At 40.3% G+C, this 23,741-nt stretch overlaps 1 protein-coding gene across 1 annotated transcript in view; it reads left to right on the top strand.

Moving 5' to 3' along the window:
* The first annotated feature begins 422 nt into the window (after positions 1–422).
* IL1RAPL2 (interleukin 1 receptor accessory protein like 2) overlaps positions 423–23,741 on the top strand; it is a 905,895-nt gene continuing 882,576 nt past the window's right edge. The window contains 3 exon segments of the mRNA XM_040405738.1: positions 423–492; positions 2,065–2,077; positions 2,764–3,042. Of these exon segments, the coding sequence (XP_040261672.1) occupies positions 423–492; positions 2,065–2,077; positions 2,764–3,042 (362 nt within the window).

Below are 23,741 nucleotides of genomic sequence, written 5' to 3' on the forward strand. Positions count from 1 at the left end.
TTGTCATCATGAAGGGCTCATGGGACAGATGTATTAGGGATTCATGTTGTTCTGATGATAGCCTAATGTTCACATTAAAGAGGTGTCCCAGGAAATAACTTTATCTACTTGCCCTTTGGCCAGCCCATCAATGTATAATTAGTGGGGTATACAACTTTACAAGACCCCTTAATCAACAGATAGAATGGGCAGGGACACAGCCTCTTCACTGCCATACTAGACACAGTGGTGTCCATACAAGTGTGGCTGCCAACTACTACAGCTCTGCCCATGTGAATGAATGGGATAGAGCACTGTAGAGCTGAAGTACCTTGCACAATATGGGCTTTGATGTAAAGGGGCTGTCTTGTCATATTCATATCCAAAAGAAGTCGTCTATGGCACTGACCACTCGTGATAAAATCCTTTATTCAGCAACCAGGATGCGTGTGGCAAATATTTTATGTAAATAGTTTTTTACGAACAGCTTTGCACCAATCGACGTCAAATTTGGTAACAAAATCAGAGCTTAGAAAAAAATCTAAACTTAAAATTCAACCCCTGAACACTAGCACAGACAGGCATTCATCAGAAAGGACTAAATCGGTAAGGTTAATAACATCTAGGGTAGGTTCACACAGCGGTTTATTTTTAGTTTTGCAGCAGATTTTCTAGAGGTGGGGCCCACTCCAACCCTAGTGATATGCCACCAATGTGTGCGATGGGCCAACCCTTTTAAAGGGGTTGTCCCACAAAAATATTCGACAGTTTTCAAATCAGCACCTGAATCTGAATACTTTTGTAATTTTATATAAATTTTAAATTTTGCATAGCCAGTGAGTTATTCAATATAATGTTTCTGTATAGCGCCACCTGCTGTTTTGTTTTTTTTTCTTATTTTTTTGTCCGGCTGACTGAGATGACCGCACATGCTCCTTTTTTATTCTTAACTGCCTCCTGAGCTGTGATAGGGAGAGATGAGACACGCCCCCTTAGATTCAGGAGAAAAGACACTCCCCCTGAGCTGTCAGCTTTATATAAATCTAGGAGAGCAATGAACGGGGAGATCTCTGGATCCATGGAAGGTACAGGGCTGGTTCTAGCTTTGTTAGAAAGAGGCTGTCATGTACTATATCAAGTCTTATTTTCATTGTTACATTAGTCATGGACCAACCCCTTTAAATTACAGTAATATAACTCTGTTTCTTAAATAATTTAGTTTAGTTTTGCTGTGTGTTTTTTGCTTCAGGAAACACGGCATAAATGCAGGTATGTTGTTCCAAAAACATGCACTTTTTTATGCAGTTTTTCCCCCACCAACCCAACAGTAAAGCTGTGATGTGCGTCAGCTGCCTAATAAGGCAGACTTGTTAACACCCCGGATCAACAAAGACTGCAGTCAACATTTCGGAATTTTGCATAACTATCCCGGATTCCTGAATCTATGTGAACCATAAGCCATGTTTCATGCTGCAGAATTGCCATCATGAATTTTCATATCTCAAATCTGCAGTGTCGTACAGTTTTAGTAACGTGTAAGAAATATCATGCACAGGCTGCATAAAAAATTCACAGTGTAAATGAGGTGCAGATTTGAAATCTGCAGCATTTCGATTTATACTGTGCATCTCCGCTGCAGATTTCACCCTTTGCGATAGAAAGGGGTGAAATTCACAGCTGCTTCTTGTTGTGGCATTTGCCACGACTCTGTGCCAACGTTTGTAGCAGACTTTTCCCGCGGTATTTTCCGGCTTACATGGATGTACCAATCTAGATGGAACTCTTAATTTTGCCACTTGTGGCCAGCCTTATTTGCCACTCCACTCGGTTAGTCCAGTTTCCATTGACGATTGCCTCAGTGCAGCAGGCAATAGAATACACTCCATGTATCCTGATGCCAGTTTAATGTCCTATAGATTTCACTGATGGACAAGCCCTGGACACGACTACAACTTTGTGAACGATGTAATTAGTGTTGAGCGAATCGAAGTCCAGGAACGATCCAAATTTCAGGATAAATTTGATTCGCTGTGAAGCCGAATTTCCTCGTGCTTCGTGGTAGTGAATCGATTTAACCTGATATAGTGTCAAAAAAAAAAAAGCATACCTGATCCATTTGCTCACAACGGGCCGGCGGCTGCCATCTTGCTTGTAGATTTTGCATGAAATCCTGTGCGCAGTAACAAATTACGTCACCACGAGCCGTGCGAGATTTGGACCAGATCTTCAAGCAAGATGGCAGTGGCCGACCGGTCGCAAGCAAATGGATCAGGTAAGTATGTTTTTTTATTTTGTTTTTTTACTTGTTCCGCGATCATGTATGAACACGGCATCTAAAGGGTACAATGATAGGGAGTGGTGCAGTCGCGGCTCCCTGTTATTGCACCCAAAGAAATGCGCTTCATGAAGAAATAATTTGTCACGAAGCTAATTTTTTTTGTAAAATTTGGCGAAGCAGCTGATTAGAACTTTTGAATAATTCGCTCATCACTAGATGTAATCACAACCCTTCAGCTAAAGCATCGGGGGGGGGGGGGGACTGGAAAAAAATAAAAAATTAAAAAATATACAAAATAAAAATAAAATTGATGTAATGAAATATACTTTTTAAATTACTACTACTCCTTAGATCTATATCTTCAGGTGCATACTACACAATATTTCATTATGTTCAGTTTTTTATGATGTAAATACATATGTCCATTTTAATAACCTATGACAATTAAGAAATAATGATACTGCAGGCTTTGGACATTTTTTCATAATTTTCTTTTCTTTTTTCTCTACAGCAGATGGCTGCATTGACTGGTCTGTGGATCTAAACACCTATATGTCGCTGGCAGGGGAACCTGTGCGTGTGAAATGTGCGCTGTTCTACAGTTATATCAGGACTAACTACACCATGGCTCAGAGTGCTGGACTCCGGCTCATGTGGTACAAAACCAAAGGAGATTTGGAAGAACCAATTTTATTTTCTGTGGCTAGGATGAGCAAGGACGATGACTCTCTATGGATTCATTCAGCGGAGGTGCAGGACAGTGGATTCTACACGTGCGTTTTAAGGTAAAAAAGATTTTGATGGGGCACACTGAGCGATATCGGTCTAGATGAAGCCTTGTCAACATATGATTATATCCAGTGCTCTCAGAATAAAGACAAATATGGAATTAATACTCCACTGACTTATTTCCTTCATTAGGACATAATCTATTCATATATCATCTACATTATAACATAATGCTTGAATCAATTATAAAGTACTAAAGTGCTTTTTAATAGGAGAAAAGGGGGTTTTCCAGGAATATAATATTGATGACTCATCCTCAGGATATCTTTGTGTGTTGGACAGATCTAAATTCCTCTCAGTAAATGAGGGGAATAGAGAAATAGGAGAGAAAAGGGGCGCACAATAGGGTAGTATGTATATACAGATACAATGATAATATCATAGGAATTGTGAAGGCTCACCTTTTTTGGTTGTGCAAAATTTAGGCACAACTCTATTGAAGGCTTTAGAGTGATGAGACTTATCTTCCGGAACTGCAGCCGCAGATTGTGAGTTCTTTTTGATGGGATGTCCAGTCCCACAAAAGGAAAAATGGCAATAAGAGAGAAATTCTGCTTCGGCGCAAGTCCACAAATGGAAACGGTCTCACAAGTATGATAGTTCTTCTTTTATGGAAACAACGCGTTTCGGGGAGTGAAACTTCCCCTTCATCGGGTTTCATAGTATTACAATAAACAGACACATATTTATAGGTGCAGAATAACAAAAAACAACAAAAAAAACGCCAAAAACGAGCACCTGGGGCCCGCCCCCTAGGGGCGGAGCTACATACAGGTGTCACTTCAGACATCATGTAAACTCAATCTAATCAAATCTCAGTTTCGTTTACACAGATCTTACTATGGTGTAATCCCATGTAATTCTGTGTAAGTTCAATAAAAAAACGAGTATCCTAAACATTTATTTCATGTAGAGACATTTCTGTGTATTTAACACATATACATCATGTGACTGCAGAAGGTCACATGATCGGACTGCAGGCTGGAGACATGAGCATCCTCTGGTGATTGGCTCTCTCTCATATGGAAATGCAGGGGGAGAAGGAGAGAGGACGATCACCATGGGCTCCTGTCTCTGTGTGTATGAATACTTTGCTGTCTGCAGGAGGCTGCCGGCCAGGGGGCGTGTCGGTCTGTGACGTCATGACCATGTGATCGCAACCAGGCAGTCACATGGTCCGTTGCCAGGGCAACGGCAATGCTTTGGTTTCAGGCCACACTTAGGAGATATGAAAGAGCTCTGCCCTGGTGTATCAAGGGGATTCAGTAGACCAGGTTACAGCTCTGTATATTTATTTAGGATAGCTCTGCATATTACATATGCTTGGAGTGCATACTAAAATTGTTATTATTATAAATGAGGGGTAAAAGATGAATGAAAGGTAATCACATAATTATCAGATAATTAATAGATAATTGATAAATAGGGTGTATATAAAATTAATAGATAGTATGAATAAAATCCAATAGCACTGTATAAGTAAAAATCTCTATAAAAACTACTCATAATTGGTAAGAATATAAAATAAAATTGTTTGTAATGAAAATATACAATATAGTGGGATATAAATCTAGATATAAAATTGGAGTAATTTCAGATATGCCGTTTCCCTAATACTAGTTGTTTTCTTGTGTATTAAAAGGTACTCAGTGAGCACATAATATATTATAATATTTTGGTACATTATTTTATTTAAATTTTTTATATTTTTATTTCTATTTTTATTTTTGTGGGGCATATTGTTTATTATATATCTAACGTTGAATACTTGGACTTCATAGATTAATTTCAAATGCCTCGTTAAGGCCATAGGGATTGAGGCTGTTTAATTTAAAGATCCAGTACATCTCTCGGCGTCTGATGTACTGGATGTCTTTCTGCAGATGGATTGGGATCTGTTCTATAGGTGTCACAGAGAATCCAACTGCATTACCCTCGTGTTGTTCCGTTGCGTGTCTGGAGACGCTATGTTTCATAAATTACTTTTTGGTATTTGACCTATGCTTATTAAATCTGTTACGTAGGGTTTGAATGGTGCGGCCTACATATTGTAGGTGACATGAACATTCAAGCAGGTATATTATGTGGTTGGAGTTGCAGGTTAGGTGTTCTGAAATCTGAAAGGATTCCCCAGTTGAGCGGCTTTGGAAGGATGACCTCTGGTAGATGCTAGTACAGCATAAACATCTACGGTGACCACATTTGTAGCTGCCTTGAGGGGTCCTAGTGTCCTGATCACGGGTGGGATAAGTAATAGATCTTAGTTTACTAGGTGCCAGGATATTTTTCAGGGTTTTTGCTCTTCTGTATGTGAAGCGGGGATTCACTGGAATGATTTGGCTCAAAATGGGGTCTCTTTTTAGGATGTGCCAGTGTTTCTCCATAGCCGCTTTGATGGCCTTATGGTTCTGATTGTATGTTGTTATAAAATTGTACCCATAGGGACTGATTTCGGTGTTTCCCTTCTCTTTTTTTGTTGCTGGGGCCAGACATTCTGATTGTGTAAGATCAACTGCTTTTTGTCTTGCACCCATGATGATGTTTCTTGGGTATCCTTTTTGTTTGAACCTAGATGTTAGGGTATCGCATTGTAGTGTAAAGTCCGTATCTAATGTACAGTTTCGACGGAGGCGCTTGTATTGGCTAAAAGGAACGTTGGCTTTCCATTTCCTGTAATGTGATCTCCGGAAATCGAGATAGCTATTGCTGTCTACCTTTTTGAAAAATGTACGTGTCCTGATTTCTTTGTTTTGTATAAAGATCTCTAGATCTAAAAAATCAATTTTTTCCGGATCATACGTTCCTGTGAGTGATATGCCCCAGTTGCTTGTATTGAGGTGGGAAATATAATTTTTTATTGTTGTCTGGTCGCCATCCCAAATGAAAATGAGATCATCAATGTATCTTTTGAAAAAGAGGATATTATCTGTCCTCAGGATAGGTCATCAATATCTGATTTGTGGGGGTCCAACTTGCAGCAATCTCAACTAGTGTTGAGCGAATCGAGCTTCGGATCCAAAATCCCAAGTCGATTTGTTCAAAACTTTGTTTGAATGCTGTACGGATCTTTGTCTCCGTACAGCATTCAAATGTATGGGCTCCAGGGAGGGAAATCATTGAAGTCTCACGGGACTTTGCTAAATAACTTAGGACTTTGATTTTTTAACTTGAAAACAATTTTAAAACTTGGATCCGAAGTCGGCTTAAAACGAAGTTAAAACAAAGTTTTGATCGAATTGACTTATGATGTTGGATCTGAAGCTCGATTCGCTCAACACTAGTCCCAACGATCTGCTGTTTGAAGAGTCTGTAGCGCTTTGGTGAGCACCGTGGCACCCTCATAGCTTACTAAGCACAGTGCTGTACACGATATAACAATTGTGCTTGGTATTGCAGCCCAAGCCCATTGACTTCAATGGGGCTGAACTGCACAAAGGACATGTGACTGATAAACATGACATCAGTGGCCTAGGAAGAGGCAGTAGCACACATCGGAGTTCTGCAGCCTCTTTAAACAGCTGATCAGCAGGGTTGCTGGCAGTTGGACCTCCCACTGATCAGATATTAATGACCTGTCGAGGATAGGCCATCAATATTAAACTCATGGAAAACCCCTTTAACAGCAATATTGTTGTACATAGGTGATCTAGAACTATATTCAGGGTAGCCTACTTTGGTCATTATGAGTTAACTAAATCTGGAGTGAGCATCTGGTGACTTTGGTCTGTCAGGCAAGAATGACACTGAATGATCATATTAGCAACTTTAGATGTCTTCTTTATATATATTTACTGTAGGGGACTATTCTTGCTCATTTCCAAAGATTTGACTTGGCTTGACTCTACGGCATGGAGTATGAAATCCACATACAGCGTCCATTTGCCCTAATAGAGTACACGGACAACTTCTAAATTGCTATACCATTGTCTTGAATATTGACACCATAAGACTGAGGCAGGTTGGCACTTCTAGAATTATAAGGCTCTTTTCACACTACGTCTGCAGTGTCCATGTAGGGGTTTCCGTCAGGGGGGGATTCTCAATGGAAACTTCGGACATACGTATGAATTTAATGGACACTACTGAATGATGTCTGTCATCAATAAGCACCCTTGTTAAAAAATGTGTTTTTAACTACATTCCTCTTCATGGAATAGAGGAGTCTGCTGTGCTAATCCATCAGAGCAGAACATATTGTTTTTACAATCTGAGAGTCCTTTAGGTGCTTTTGGGCAAATTCCAGGTAGGCTTTCATGTGTCTTTTACTGAGGAAAGGCTTATTGCTGGCCAGTAGCCACCTTACCATAAAGCCCAGATTGGTGGAATGCTGCAGTGATGGCTGCACACAGGATCTTTGAAGCTCAGCCAGAGTAACCATTGGAGTCTTGGTCTTGAAAGCCCTTCTCTCCCCGAATTCCTTAGTTTAGTGAGGTGGCCATATCTAGGAAGAGTCCTGGTTGTCCCAAAGTCATAAGAATTATGGAATTATGGAGGCCGATGTGCTCTTGAGAACTTTACAGTGCAGCATACATTTTTTGTACCTTTCTCCAGACCTGTGCCTCTGCACAATCCTGTTCCTGTCATAGCAAAGGGTCTGATGTCCATGCAAAATTTCTAAAATTCTGTTTTCACGTGCTCATTATGGGGTATTGACTGCAGATTGATGGGGAAGGGGGGGGGGGGGGGTTCAGACTTATTTTTTTTCTTATTTTAGTACAAGGCCACAACTTAACAGAATGTGAAACGTTGAAAGGTCTGAAGTATTTTTGAATCAGTAGATACTAGTACATTGTACATGAGAATACATTATACATGGGAAGAATATTATTGAGCTTTTCAGCCTGAGAAAATCCTCTGATTAATAATAGTTGCTCTGTATCTGTCTCCCATACAGAAGATCCTGGGTTTATGAGACAATCTGATACAGAAGGCAGAATAAATTTAAATATACAGGTGTATCCCCAAGCACTGTCAGAAGGCTGACAGTGCTTGGGACCTCCTTCCCTTCATCATCATTACAATGCCTCAATGTATGAACACACATATATAGGATTCCTAAGCAGCACTGGGAAATTACTGGCACTTTAATGGGCCGGTACAAATAGAATACTGACACCGGACTCCAGCTGCAAATACTGGCTAGGCCAGCGGTTTACTGCTCAGGGGGCATCCCTAACTTCTATTCACGTTTCCAGCCCACTCCAATCCAGTGCTGCTCCTCCTTCCTTTACCTGGGTTGCACCCGGTGACTAATGCAGCAGTTATTTTCCGTATACCACTGCAGCCAATCACTGGATTCAGTGGTATATCGCACATGATCATTGATGGAAGTGATTGGCTGCAGCAGTGTACGGGACATCGCCGCTGCAGCCACAACAATATGCCACTGACTGCAGCCCAAGTGTAGGAAGGAGGGGTGGCGTAAGATTGGAGCAGGCTGGAAACTGAGTGGAAGTGCTTTTATTGTTGTATAGTTTGCATTATTAAAAAAAAATTGTGGACAACCCCCTTAACGAGAACAAACTGTATAAAAAAAATAGTTCAACCACATTAAACTTTAGAGGGTTAAAGTCTGAATGCACGCACTTTATACGCTGTTATCCTTTTCTAATGATATACTGCAGCTGTGGGAGATTGAAGCGATATGAGCGAGTAGCTCCCTGTAAGTAGTGCTTAGCACATAATCAGGTGGTGATTGCGCTCCTCGGTCAGATGTTGTTATATGTGAAAATCCATGTGTTTTATAATATACTTATCAGACAACTGATGCTTAAGCTAACCCTCATGTCAAGTATGGGAAAACGGAAATGAAAGGGCTCTAGTGTTTTAGAACAGAAATCTGTCCATTTTAATCATATGAAAATAGCATTTTATAAATAATAATCCTTATTTCCTTTGTAAGCCTTTAACCTCGGCACTTCAACATAAGCTCAGATTTAAAATACCGGCTTTAACTAGACATTGAAAACTCACAAATGAGTCTTTGAAAAAGCCAGACAAACCCCGGTTAAAGCATGATTTTAGATCTAAATAAAAGTCAATAGCTTCAGACTCCAAAGAACAGAAATATTTAAATAACTTTAATCTGTCAACATCTCATTCTAGAGCAGAACATGGTGGGGGTCTTATTAGCTATTGAAGCATTTGCGTAAGAGGTAATTCTTCAGACTGTTGTCCCAAACTACAGGTAACGAGGCCACAGACTCCATGTCAGACTGAAGTTTCTTGATCTCACCAGAGGAAATTGTTTTTGGGCCTAAACCATTTATCAATAATGTCTAATAGGTTTTGAATAAAATAAATAGACCCTAGTGGCAAGTGATCAGCACCAACAGCAGCTCCTAATGGATTTTTTCTCCTGGACCTTGGGGGCCCACTATTGCATCAGAGCTTGGACCAATGGTGCTTTGATGGGCCAGTCTGTCCCTGCTCAGACTAAAAAAATTCCTGCTCATTCTGGGCTTTGAAGTCAGGCGGTCCTATCAGTGACAGCTATCTCTGTATAGACCGTCCTAGAGGGAAGGCTGTCAATCACTGATAGGACCAACTCCTGGACTTCAAGGCCCAGAATGTACAGAATTTAAGTGAATAAAATAGATGTTATATTGAATTTTTTCCGCAAAACTATATATCAATCTGTTCAGCTCCTCCTGCTCTATAGCATGCTGCCTGCAGATCTAACACAATATTTAACCAGAAAGGTTCCCTTTAAAGAGAAGTGTATGGAAAATGCCTAAAAAAGGCAGCAGCCATAACATGATGTGATAAGGAAAACAAACAAAAATAAGTAATGAATACAGAAAAGAACCATAATAATAAAAATAAATTAAAAATCAAAAGCAAAAAACTGAAACAAGCATGCCAGCCTATGAACCCAACCTTAAAAAAAGGTTTCTCTGGAACAGATTGTGGTTAACCACTGAGTGTTGTGGAAACAATTCACAGAACAGAACACGGATACTAAACAATGTCCACACTGGCAAGTAGGAATGTGGTTTTGGAGTGCCAATGTAACAGCCATACCTGGTCGTGGTGCCTGAGATAGGCCAGTGAACTCACGTTAGACAATAGCAATTTGAATGGTGGTAGGCGGGGAGCTGTATAACCAATTTTGCATAAAGACCTATAAGTTTCAAATTATGCCTCTGGTCATGGTAATTGACTATATTCCTAACACACTTGATTGGGATCTTCAAGAACATCAGCTAGTACATTATTATACTCTGCAAGGTGATTTTACCGATGATAACCCCCTTAAGGTAGGTTGGAGATTGACATACTGTAATATGCATGGGCAAGGCTGTAGTATGGTATACACCAGTAGAAAAGCCTCTGGTAGGTTGAAATCCAGCTTTTGCCTCCTTAAAGTTTTGCCTTCAGACAAAGAGCAAGGTTAGAGCAGCAAGAAATGAGTGGGTAAATATATCCCCACCCCGGAATTCCTACTTTAGTTGTTCCATGGTGGGGGTTTCAGCTCTGACAGGAATCCTTGGCTTTGAAGCTTCTACAATACCCCAGGTTTGGGTACCAACCACTGATCTTATGGTCTACTAGAAATAATGGCTCAAGGAGTTGGATACTGCAGTTTAAACTCCTGGAATCTTAGATGCCCAGCCCATAGGTGTACAGTAAGGGGGAGCCTATGTACTTCTGTCTTATCCATAGTTTCTCATGGCCTCAGAAGTGCTCAGATATCAGACTGGGCTGCTCAGTGCTCCGTAACTATGCATGAGGCTATGCACAGAAGCAATTTCAATCTCCCCCACCTCCCACATTGCTTCCACTGTCTTGCTGCTTTAGCCAACTGACTTTTTCCCAAGGATTTTCAATCTCTGAGGAGGAGCGGGGCGGCACGCATGCTGTCCAGCATGTCAGATGATAGTTTGTAATGTGTGAAGTCATCACGCCGGCCGTGTGCAGTAACACCCACAAGCGCTAGAGTTTGCGTGGTTTCTACAATCAAGATGGCTGTGACGCGCAAATAGATGAGGTGAGTTTTTTTTTACTGCCATTTCAGGAAAAATTGATTCGTTGCCACAAAGCACAAGGAAACTCGGCTTTGCAGCTAACCAAATTTTTCCTGAAATTCGGATTGAAGTCCACTATTTTGATTCGCTCAACACTAGAGCCCATATTGCACTCTCTGTGTAACTGTGGTTGTGGACAAGCGAATAAGTGATCATACTGTTAGCATATTCAGAATATGAATATATAAAACACCCAGTTTACAAAACATGAGGAGCTGTGCAGTATACAGTGGATATAAAAAGTCTACACACCCCTGTTAAAATGTCAGGTTTCTGTGATGTAAAAAAATGAGACAAAGATAAATAATTTCCGAACTTTTTCCAGCTTTAATGTGACCTATAAACTGTACAACTCAATTGAAAACAAACTGAAATCTTTTAGGTAGAGGGAAGAAAAAATAAAAAAATTAAATAATATGGTTGCATAAGTGTGCACACCCTTAAACTAATACTTTGTTGAAGCACCTTTTGATTTTATTACAGCACTCAGTCTTTTTGGGTATCAGTCTATCAGCATGGCACATTTTGACTTTTGACTCTTCTTTGCAAAAACGCTCCAAATCTGTCAGATTGCGAGGGCATCTCCTGTGCACAGCCCTCTTCAGATCACCTCACAGATTTTCAATCGGATTCAGGTCTGGGCTCTGGCTGGGCCATTCCAAAACTTTAATCTTCTTGTGAAGCCATTCCTTTGGATGTATGCTTTGGGTCGTTGTCATGCTGAAAGATTAAGTTCCTCTTCATGTTCAGCTTTCCAGCAGAAGCCTGAAGGTTTTGGGCCAATATTGACTGGTATTTGGAACTGTTCATAATTCCCTATAGCTTAACTAAGGCCCTAGTTCCAGCTGAAGAAAAACAGCCCCAAAGCATGATGCTGCCACCACCATGCTTCACTGTGGGTATGGTGTTCTTTTGATGATGTGCAATGTTGTTTTTGCGCCAAACATATCTTTTGGAATTATGGCCAAAAAGTTCAACCTTGGTTTCATCAGACCATAACACCTTTTCCCACATGTTTTTGGGAGACTTCAGATGTGTTTTTGCAAAATGTAGCCTGGCTTGGATGTTTTTCTTCGTAAGAAAAGGCTTTCATCTTGCCACTTTACCCCTTAGCCCAGACATATGAAGATTACAGGAGATTGTTGTCACATGTACCACACAGCCAGTACTTGCCAGATATTCCTGCAGCTCCTTTAATGTTGCTGTTGGCCTATTCGTAGCCTCCCAGACCAGTTTTCTTGGTAATGTCACTGTTGTGCCATATTTTCTACACTTGATGATGACTGTCTTCACTGTGTTTCATGGTATATCTAATGCCTTGGAAAATCTTTAGTACCCTTCTCCTGACTGATACCTTTTACCAATGAGATCCCTCTGATGCTTTAGAAGCTCTCTGTGGACCATGGCTTTTGCTGTGGCATGCGACCAAATAAATTTCAGGAAAATTTCAGGAAAGACCAACTAGAGCAGCTGAACTTTATTTGGGGTTTATCAGAGGAACTTTAAATGATGGCAGGTGTATGCTGACTCCTATTTAACATGATTTTGAATGTGATTGCTTAATTCTGAACACAGCTACATCCCCAGTTATAAGAGGGTGTGCACACAACCACATTATTTTTGTTTTTTTTAGTTTTCTTCCCTCCACCTAAAAGATTTCAGTTAGTTTTTTAATTGAGTGGTACAGTTTATAGGTCACATTAAAGGTGGAAAAAGTTCTAAAATGATTTATCTTTTTCTCATTTTTTTACATCACAGAAACCTGACATTTTAACAGGGATGTGTAGACTTTTTATATCCACTGTATGTGTTTGTGTATATATATATATATATATATATATATATATACAGTACAGACCAAAAGTTTGGACACACCTTCTCATTCAAAGAGTTTTCTTTATTTTCATGACTATGAAAATTGTAGATTCACACTGAAGGCATCAAAACTATGAATGAATACATGTGGAATTATATACATAACAAACAAGTGTGAAACAACTGAAAATATGTCATATTCTAGGTTCTTCAAAGTAGCCACCTTTTGCTTTGATTACTGCTTTGCACACTCTTGGCATTCTCTTGATGAGCTTCAAGAGGTAGTCCCCTGAAATGGTTTTCACTTCACAGGTGTGCCCTGTCAGGTTTAATAAGTGGGATTTCTTGCCTTATAAATGGGGTTGGGACCATCAGTTGCGTTGAGGAGAAGTCAGGTGGATACACAGCTGGTAGTCCTACTGAATAGACTGTTAGAATTTGTATTATGGCAAGAAAAAAGCAGCTAAGTAAAGAGAAACGAATGGCCATCATTACTTTAAGAAATGAAGGTCAGTCAGTCAGCCGAAAAATTGGGAAAACTTTGAAAGTAAGGGCTATTTGACCATGAAGGAGAGTGATGGGGTGCTGCGCCAGATGACCTGGCCTCCACTGTCACCGGACCTGAACCCAATCGAGATGGTTTGGGGTGAGCTGGACCGCAGAGTGAAGGCAAAAGGGCCAACAAGTGCTAAGCATCTCTGGGAACTCCTTCAAGACTGTTGGAAGACCATTTCAGGGGACTACCTCTTGAAGCTCATCAAGAGAATGCCAAGAGTGTGCAAAGCAGTAATCAAAGCAAAAGGTGGCTACTTTGAAGAACCTAGAATATGACATATTTTCAGTTGTTTCACACTTGTTTGTTATGTATATAATTCCACATGTGTTAATTCATAGTTTTGATGCCTTCATAGTCATGAAAATAAAGAAAACTCTTTGAATGAGAAGGTGTGTCCAAACTTTTGGTCTGTACTGTATCTTCAATAATGTTCATATCAGGGGACTCTGAGGGACATGGTAAAACCTTCAGCTTGCACCTTTTGATATAGTCTATTGTGGAATTTGAGGTGTGTTTAGGATGATTATCCATTTGTAGAAGCCATCCTCTTTTCAACTTCAGTTTTTTTACAGTTCAGGTTATGTTTTCATCCAGAATTTGCTGGAATTCATTAAATACATTTTCCCTCTCCCCATTAAATGTTTCCCGTGCCGTTGGCTGCAACACAACCCCAAAGCATGATTGATCCAACCCCATGCTTAATGGAGAGGTGTTCTTTTCATGAAATGATGTGCCCTTTTATCTCCAAACATACCATCATGCTCATCGTGGCCAAAGATTTCTATTTTAATCTCATCGGTCCACAGGACTTGTTTCCAAAATGCATCAGGCTTGTTTAGATGTTTGTTTGCAAACTTCTGACGCTGAAATTTATGGGGAGGAAAACTTTTCTTCTGATGACTCCATGAAGGCCATATTTGTGCAGGTGTCAAACAGTAGAACAATATACCACAGCTCCAGAGTTTGTTAAATCTTCCTAAAGGTATTTTGCAGGCAAGCTGGGGTTCTGATTTGTCTTTTGAACAGCTGAAATTCTTCTTGGTCTTCCAGACCTTCTCTTGACCTCCACTTTTCCCATTAACTGCCATTTCTTAATTACATTTTGAACTGAGGATATGGCAACCTGAAAATGCTTTGCTATCTTCTTATAGCCTTCTCCTGCTTTGTAGGCCACAATCATTTTTATTTTCAGGTTGCTGGGCAGTTGCTTAGTAGAACCTATGACCTATGTCTGAATATTTATAAAGCTTTGCAATTTGCATCACCTGGCCTTTCTTAATAATGGTTATGAACAAGCCTTAACTCTAACAGTCTATTTAAGGTCTTAGACCTCAGTCAAAGTTATCTGAGCACCCAAATCTCCATAGGTTCCTCTAGTTTTACAAGATACTTCTTTCCTTTTTTCACTCTAATATTGCTTAAAATACTGAATATTGAACGTTTTGCTTTTTAGAGATAATTTCATCTGTTACTTACTTAACTGTTCACATTAACAGTATTTTTGATCAGGGGTGTCCACATTTTTGCATGTTACTGTATGTAATGTTCTCATGTATTGTATTGTACCTGTATAGTTTTGTATGAATAGATCAAAGTTAACAATCATGACTCTGCCCTTGTAGAAGGCTAGGAGATGGATCTAGGTCCATCTGTAGCGTAGTAGAGTCTAGTGTTAGCTGAGGAAAGGAGAGGAGCTACATGTGATCATTCCTTGGAGAAACTAGTTCTGAGTCCCAGAGATTCACTATTGCGTTGAGGAGAAGTCAGGTGGATACACAGCTGAGAGTCCTACTGAATAGACTGTTAGAATTTGTATTATGGCAAGAAAAAAGCAGCTAAGTAAAGAAAAACTAGTGGCCATCATTACTTTAAGAAATGAAGGTCAGTCAGTCAGCCGAAAAATTGGGAAAACTTTGAAAATAAGGGCTATTTGACCATGAAGGAGAGTGATGGGGTGCTGCGCCAGATGACCTGGCCTCCACAGTCACCGGACCTGAACCCAATCAAGATGGTTTGGGGTGAGCTGGACCGCAGAGTGAAGGCAAAAGGGCCAACAAGTGCTAAGCATCTCTGGGAACTCCTTCAAGACTGTTGGAAGACCATTTCAGGGGACTACCTCTTGAAGCTCATCAAAAGAATGCCAAGAGTGTGCAAATCAGTAATCAAAGCAAAAGGTGGCTACTTTGAAGAACCTAGAATATGACATATTTTCAGTTGTTTCACACTTGTTTGTTATGTATATAATTCCACATGTGTTAATTCATAGTTTTGATGCCTTCATAGTCATGAAAATAAAGAAAACTCTTTGAATGAGAAGGTGTGTCCAAACTTTTGGTCTGTACTGTATGTGTGTGTGTATATATATATATATATATATATATATATATATATATATATATGTAAAAAAGTAGATGAGCAGCACACAAATCCCAGGCGGTGCAATTCCTTGAAACGGACCACGGACTTTGGTCCAGCTGAGTATATGCGCAGAAAAATCCAAGGCAGCACACAGATATCCGTGAAAAAAGGAGTATTTTATTCACCCATGTGTAGACAGCAACGTTTCAGCTCTCTCTATGGAGCCTTTGTCAAGCCAAAGCCTTGACAAAGGCTCCATAGAGAGAGCTGAAACGTTGCTGTCTACACATGGGTGAATAAAATACCCCTTTTTTCACGGATATCTGTGTGCTGCCTTGGATTTTTCTGCGCATATATATATATATATTATATATACACACACACCATATTTTTTGCCCCAATGTTAATCAGACTTCAGATCACAGCCCAAATCAGACCCCCAATGTTAATAAGTCCCTCAATCAGACCTTGGATCAGACCCCCAATGTTAATAAGACGCCAATAAGACCTCAAATCAAACCCACGATCAGACCTCAGATCAGACCCAAATGTGAATGACCCCCAATCAGACCTAAGATAAGAGCCCCAATATAAAAAAGACCTCAGATGAAACCCTCATGCCTCAGATCAGAACCCCGTTCCTCAGATCAGCCCCCCATGCCTCAGATGAGAACCCCATGCCACAGATCAGACCCCAGCCTCAGAGCAAATAAAAATATTTAAATAATCAACTTACATCTGCTTCTCCTGACGGGGCTCCCAGGATCCAGTTCTCTCTTTTCTTCCTGCCGTTGTTTGGGCTGTGACCCAACGCGCACAGTGTGAGGTCACAGAGCGTCCTCACGCTGTGCACAGACACAGCAAAGCCGACGGCAGAGGACCAGGAAGCGGTGATTACAGACCCCGGGGAGTGCTGCAGTAACCGCATCCCGGTCCTCCGGTACTAATGAGTGCTAACATAATGGAAGCGTTCATTAGTATTTGCCCCATAAGACTCAGTGACATCCCCCCCAAGTGGAAAGTGCATCTTATGGGGTGAAAAATACGGTATATACTATAAACTGCACAGCTCCTCATGTCTAGTATAATGGTTGTATTTCACAGTATCTTCTTTTATTATGTATAAATGGACACTGCACAGTACCACTTCTCTTGTCCTGCATACTGGTTGTAATTCTCAGTTTCTGCACTTATTCTGTATATATGGACACTGCACAGTAACGCTTCTCCTGTCCCATATACTGGGTGTAATTCTCAGTATCTGCTCTTATCCTGTATATATAGACATCACACAGTACCACTGGATCCAATTCTCAGTATCTGCTCTTATTCTGTATAAATGGATGCTGCACAGTACCCCATCTCATGTACTGTATACTGTGTGTAATTCCCAGTATCTTCTCTTATTCTGTATATATGGATGCTGCACAGTACCACTTCTCCTTTCCTGTATACTGAGTGTAATTCTCAGTATCTGCTCTTATTCTGTATATATATGGACACTGCACAGTACCACTTCTGCTGTCCTGTATATTGTGTGTAATTCTCAGTATCTTCTCTTCTTCTGTATATATGGATGCTGCACAGTACCACTTCTCCTGTCCTATATATTAGGTGTAATTCTCAGTATCTGCTCTTATCCTGTATATATAGACATCACACAGTACCACTGGATCCAGTTCTCAGTATCTGCTCTTATTCTGTATAAATGGATGCTGCACAGTATCACTTCTCCTGTCCTGTATATTAGGTGTAATTTCCAGTATCTGCTCTAATTCTGTATATATGGACACTGCACAGTTCCACTTCTCCTGTCCCATATACTGGGTGTAATTCTCAGTATCTGATCTTATTCTGTATATACGGACACTGCACAGTAGCACTTCTCCTGTATACTGTGTGTAATTCTCGGTATCTGCTCTTATTCTGTATATATGGACACTGCACAGTACCACTTCTCCTGTCCCATATACTGGATGTAATTCTCAGTATCTGATCTTATTCTGTATATACGGACACTGCACAGTAGCACTTCTCCTGTATACTGTGTGTAATTCTCAGTATCTGCTCTTATTCTGTATATATGGATGCTGCTCAGTACCACTTCTCCTGTCCTGTATATTAGGTGTAATTCTCAGTATCTGCTCTTATTCTGTATATATGGACACTGCACAGTACCACTTCTCCTGTCCCATATACTGGGTGTAATTCTCAGTATCTGATCTTATTTTGTATATACGGACACTGCACAGTAGCACTTCTGTATACTGTGTGTAATTCTCAGTATCTGCTCTTATTCTCTATATATGGATGCTGCACAGTGATCCCTCAAGATACAATGTCCTCAGAATACAATATTTTCAACATACAATGGTCTTTTCTGACCCATCGTAAGTTGAAACCAGACTCAACATACAATGTCTCAGACTCAGATCCAACCAATAAAAGCCACTTCTCTGATAAAATAGCTGGATTAGTTGATAGTTAGCAGCAGTTCCTGACTGTTATATGTAAGGACTTGTTTTATATGTCTTAGTTATCTGCTAATTTTTCTTAAATCTTCATTTTCTCTTATCTTGGATGACATTTTGGCGTTTTCGGACCGATTACTCAACTTACAATGGTTTCAACATATAAAGGTCGTCCTGGAACCAATTAATATTATATCTTGGGGGACCACTGTACAGTAAAACGTCTCTTGTCCTGTATATTGAGTGTAATTCTCATTATCTGCTCTTGTTCTGTATCTATAGATACTGCAAAGTACAACTTTTCCTGTCCTGTATACTTGGTGTAATCCTCAGTATATTCTCTTATTCTGTATCTATGGACACTGCACATTACCACTAGTGTTGGGCACGAATATTCGAATCACGAATATTAATTGCAAATATCTGCACTTCGAGAATTCGAGAATATTTAGAATATAGTGATATATATTTGTAATTTAGAATATTCTAGATTTTTTTTTCATCAGTAACCTCCCTTCTTGCTTGTGGCCCAATGAGAAGGCTACAATGTCTTTTTCTGAGCTTAGCAACATCCCTAGCAAACAATAGGAAAGTTGCCTACCCCTTACTATATAAGAACCTCCCCAGCAGCCATTTTCTACAGTTTTTTAAAGTTCTGAGAGAGACAGCAGTGTCATTGCTGTGCTCTGTGCTTTCCACTCATTACATCAGATATAGTTAGATAGCTTATATATATAATACAGATAGTTAGTGGGAGATAGTCAGTGTAGGTTAGATCCTGATATAGTGTAGCTGATAGGTTCTGCTGTCCATACATACATGCTACAGACATAGTGCTGTGATGTCACAACAATACTTAGTGCACCAATCAGTCATATGTAGTCAGACCTGCTAAAATGTGAAGTTTCACGTAGTGCGCCAAAATATTTGCATCATTAGTGCCGATTAGCGCAATTGCAAATATATTGGAGCACTCTATCTGCATATAAAGCCATTTTTAATGTTCTGCCAACCATTTTCTCCAGTCTCAGGTAACCTCTAGCAGCTTGGAAAATGTAGCAAAAGTTACCCACGCCTGTATTGCGCGCACATTATGCGAATATTACATTGCCGATTTTTGCAATCAAAAAAATAATCACAAATTTTCAAATTCACGAATATATGACGAAAATTCTACTATATATTTGCAAAATATTGCGAATTTGAATATTGCCCCTGCTGCTCATCACTAATTACCACTTCTGTTGTCCTGGACACTGGGTACAATACTCAGTATCTGCTCTTATTATGTATATATGGACCAGGGCTATTTCCAGGAGCCCCATAGAGATGAATAGAGAGGTGGCCATGCTTGTGTGGTGCACTCTCCATTCACAGCTATGGGACTTCCAAAAACCTGAAACTTTCAACTCCCCTGTCTACAATCCTGCTGTTCCTGCACCACTGCCGTTCCTTGACTTTTTGCGTGAGGCAGCAGAAGGACTATCCTGCTGTTCCCCAAGATATGACTCATAGGGAACCTACCCTGAATATTTGTCACTAGAGAGACATTGTTCCTTCTGCCAGGAGAGCTACTTTGCACACATTTATTCCAAGGGAGCATTGCCTGGCCTTTAAAACATCCTACACCAACAGCACAGTATTGACAAGGAGAAACTTTGGTCACAGATGTAGTACCCCAGAATAGGGTACTTGCAAAGATTGTTTATTGTTATTAGGTTCTGCGGTGACATGCAAAAGTTTGGGTACCCCTGGTCAAAATTACTGTTACTGTAAACACTTAAGCAAGTTGAAAATGAAATAATCTCCAGAAGGCATAAAGTTACAGATGACATATTCTCATTGCATTTTAAGAAAAAAAAAACAATCGTTTTTTTTTTCATCTTTTACATTTTCAAAATAACAAAAAAGGAAAAGGGCCCAAAGCAAATGTTTGGGCAACTTGCATGGTTAGTACCTAGTAGAACCCCCTTTGGCAAGTATCACAGCTTGTTAATGCTTTTTGTAGCTAGCTAAGGGTTTTTCAATTCTTGTTTCAGAGATTTTCATCAATTCTTCCTTGCAAAAGTCGTCCAGTTCTGTAAGATTCCTGGGCCAACTTGAGTGCACTGGTTATTTGAGGTCTATCCACATACAGTACAGACCAAAAGTTTGGACACACCTTCTCATTCAAAGAGTTTTCTTTATTTTCATGACTATGAAAATTGTAGATTCACACTGAAGGCATCAAAACTATGAATTAACACATGAGGAATTATATACATAACAAACAAGTGTGAAACAAGTGAAAATATGTCACATTCTTCAAAGTAGCCACCGTTTGCTTTGATTACTGCTTTGCACACTCTTGGCATTCTCTTGATGAGCTTCAAGAGGTAGTCCCCTGAAATGGTTTTCACTTCACAGGTGTGCCCTGTCAGGTTTAATAAGTGGGATTTCTTGCCTTATAAATGGGGTTGGGACCATCAGTTGCGTTGAGGAGAAGTCAGGTGGATACACAGCTGATAGTCCTACTGAATAGACTGTTAGAATTTGTATTATGGCAAGAAAAAAGCAGCTAAGTAAAGAGAAACGAATGGCCATCATTACTTTAAGAAATGAAGGTCAGTCAGTCAGCCGAAAAATTGGGAAAACTTTGAAAGTAAGGGCTATTTGACCATGAAGGAGAGTGATGGGGTGCTGCGCCAGATGACCTGGCCTCCACTGTCACCGGACCTGAACCCAATCGAGATGGTTTGGGGTGAGCTGGACTGCAGAGTGAAGGCAAAAGGGCCAACAAGTGCTAAGCATCTCTGGGAACTCCTTCAAGACTGTTGGAAGACCATTTCAGGGGACTACCTCTTGAAGCTCATCAAGAGAATGCCAAGAGTGTGCAAAGCAGTAATCAAAGCAAAAGGTGGCTACTTTGAAGAACCTAGAATATGACATATTTTCAGTTGTTTCACACTTGTTTGTTATGTATATAATTCCACATGTGTTAATTCATAGTTTTGATGCCTTCATAGTCATGAAAATAAAGAAAACTCTTTGAATGAGAAGGTGTGTCCAAACTTTTGGTCTGTACTGTATCTTCAATAATGTTCATATCAGGGGACTCTGAGGGACATGGTAAAACCTTCAGCTTGCACCTTTTGATATAGTCTATTGTGGAATTTGAGGTGTGTTTAGGATGATTATCCATTTGTAGAAGCCATCCTCTTTTCAACTTCAGTTTTTTTACAGTTCAGGTTATGTTTTCATCCAGAATTTGCTGGAATTCATTGAATACATTTTCCCTCTCCCCATGAAATGTTTCCCGTGCCGTTGGCTGCAACACAACCCCAAAGCATGATTGATCCAACCCCATGCTTAATGGAGAGGTGTTCTTTTCATGAAATTATGTGCCCTTTTATCTCCAAACATACCATCATGCTCATCGTGGCCAAAGATTTCTATTTTAATCTCATCGGTCCACAGGACTTGTTTCCAAAATGCATCAGGCTTGTTTAGATGTTTGTTTGCAAACTTCTGACGCTGAAATTTATGGGGAGGAAAACTTTTCTTCTGATGACTCCATGAAGGCCATATTTGTGCAGGTGTCAAACAGTAGAACAATATACCACAGCTCCAGAGTTTGTTAAATCTTCCTAAAGGTATTTTGCAGGCAAGCTGGGGTTCTGATTTGTCTTTTGAACAGCTGAAATTCTTCTTGGTCTTCCAGAACTTCTCTTGACCTCCACTTTTCCCATTAACTGCCATTTCTTAATTACATTTTGAACTGAGGATATGGCAACCTGAAAATGCTTTGCTATCTTCTTATAGCCTTCTCCTGCTTTGTAGGCCACAATCATTTTTATTTTCAGGTTGCTGGGCAGTTGCTTAGTAGAACCTATGACTACTGTTTTATTTTTGGACAAGGTTAGAGAAGTCTGAATATTTATAAAGCTTTGCAATTTGCATCACCTGGCCTTTCTTAATAATGGTTATGAACAAGCCTTAACTCTAACAGTCTATTTAAGGTCTTAGACCTCGGTCAAAGTTATCTGAGCACCCAAATCTCCATAGGTTCCTCTAGTTTTACAAGATACTTCTTTCCTTTTTTCACTCTAATATTGCTTAAAATACTGAATATTGAACGTTTTGCTTTTTAGAGATAATTTCATCTGTTGCTTACTTAACTGTTCACATTAACAGTATTTTTGATCAGGGGTGTCCACATTTTTGCATGTTACTGTATGTAATGTTCTCATGTATTGTATTGTACCTGTATAGTTTTGTATGAATAGATCAAAGTTAACAATCATGACTCTGCCCTTGTAGAAGGCTAGGAGATGGATCTAGGTCCATCTGTAGCGTAGTAGAGTCTAGTGTTAGCTGAGGAAAGGAGAGGAGCTACATGTGATCATTCCTTGGAGAAACTAGTTCTGAGTCCCAGAGATTCACTATCTCTGATATACACTGCTCAAAAAAATAAAGGGAACACAAAAATAACACATCGTAGATCTGAATTAATTAAATATTCTTCTGAAATACTTTGTTCTTTACATAGTTGAATGTGCTGACAACAAAATCACACCAAAAAAAAAAAATGGAAATCAAATTTTTTAACCCATGGAGGTCTGGATTTGGAGTCACCCTCAAAATTAAAGTGGAAAAGCACACTACAGGCTAATCCAACTTTAATGTAATGTCCTTAAAACAAGTCAAAATGAGGCTCAGTAGTGTGTGTGGCCTCCACGTGCCTGTATGACCTCCCTACAACGCCTGTGCATGCTCCTGATGAGGTGGCGGATGGTCTCCTGAGGGATCTCCTCCCAGACCTGGACTAAAGCATCTGCCAACTCCTGGACAGTCTGTGGTGCAACGTGACGTTGGTGGATAGAGCGAGACATGATGTCCCAGATGTGCTCAATTGGATTCAGGTCTGTGGAACAGGCGGGCCAGTCCATAGCATCAATGCCTTCGTCTTGCAGGAACTGCTGACACACTCCAGCCACATGAGGTCTAGCATTGTCTTGCATTAGGAGGACCCCAGGGCCAACCGCACCAGCATATGGTCTCACAAGGGGTCTGAGGATCTCATCTCGGTACATAATGGCAGTCAGGCTACCTCTGGCGAGCACATGGAGGGCTGTGCGGCCCTCCAAAGAAATGCCACCCCACACCATTACTGACCTAAGGCCAAACCGGTCATGCTGGAGGATGTTGCAGGCATTAGAACGTTCTCCACGGCGTCTCCAGACTCTGTCACGTCTGTCACATGTGCTCAGTGTGAACCTGCTTTCATCTGTGAAGAGCACAGGGCGCCAGTGGCGAATTTGCCAATCTTGGTGTTTTCTGGCAAATGCCAAACGTCCTGCACGGTGTTGGGCTGTAAGCACAACCCCCACCTGTGGACGTCGGGCCCTCATATCACCCTCATGGAGTCTGTTTCTGACCGTTTGAGCAGACACATGCACATTTGTGGCCTGCTGGAGGTCATTTTGCAG

This window comes from Bufo bufo, chromosome 8, assembly GCF_905171765.1.
Source record: "Bufo bufo chromosome 8, aBufBuf1.1, whole genome shotgun sequence".
In the NCBI taxonomy this organism is placed as follows: Eukaryota; Metazoa; Chordata; class Amphibia; order Anura; family Bufonidae; genus Bufo; species Bufo bufo.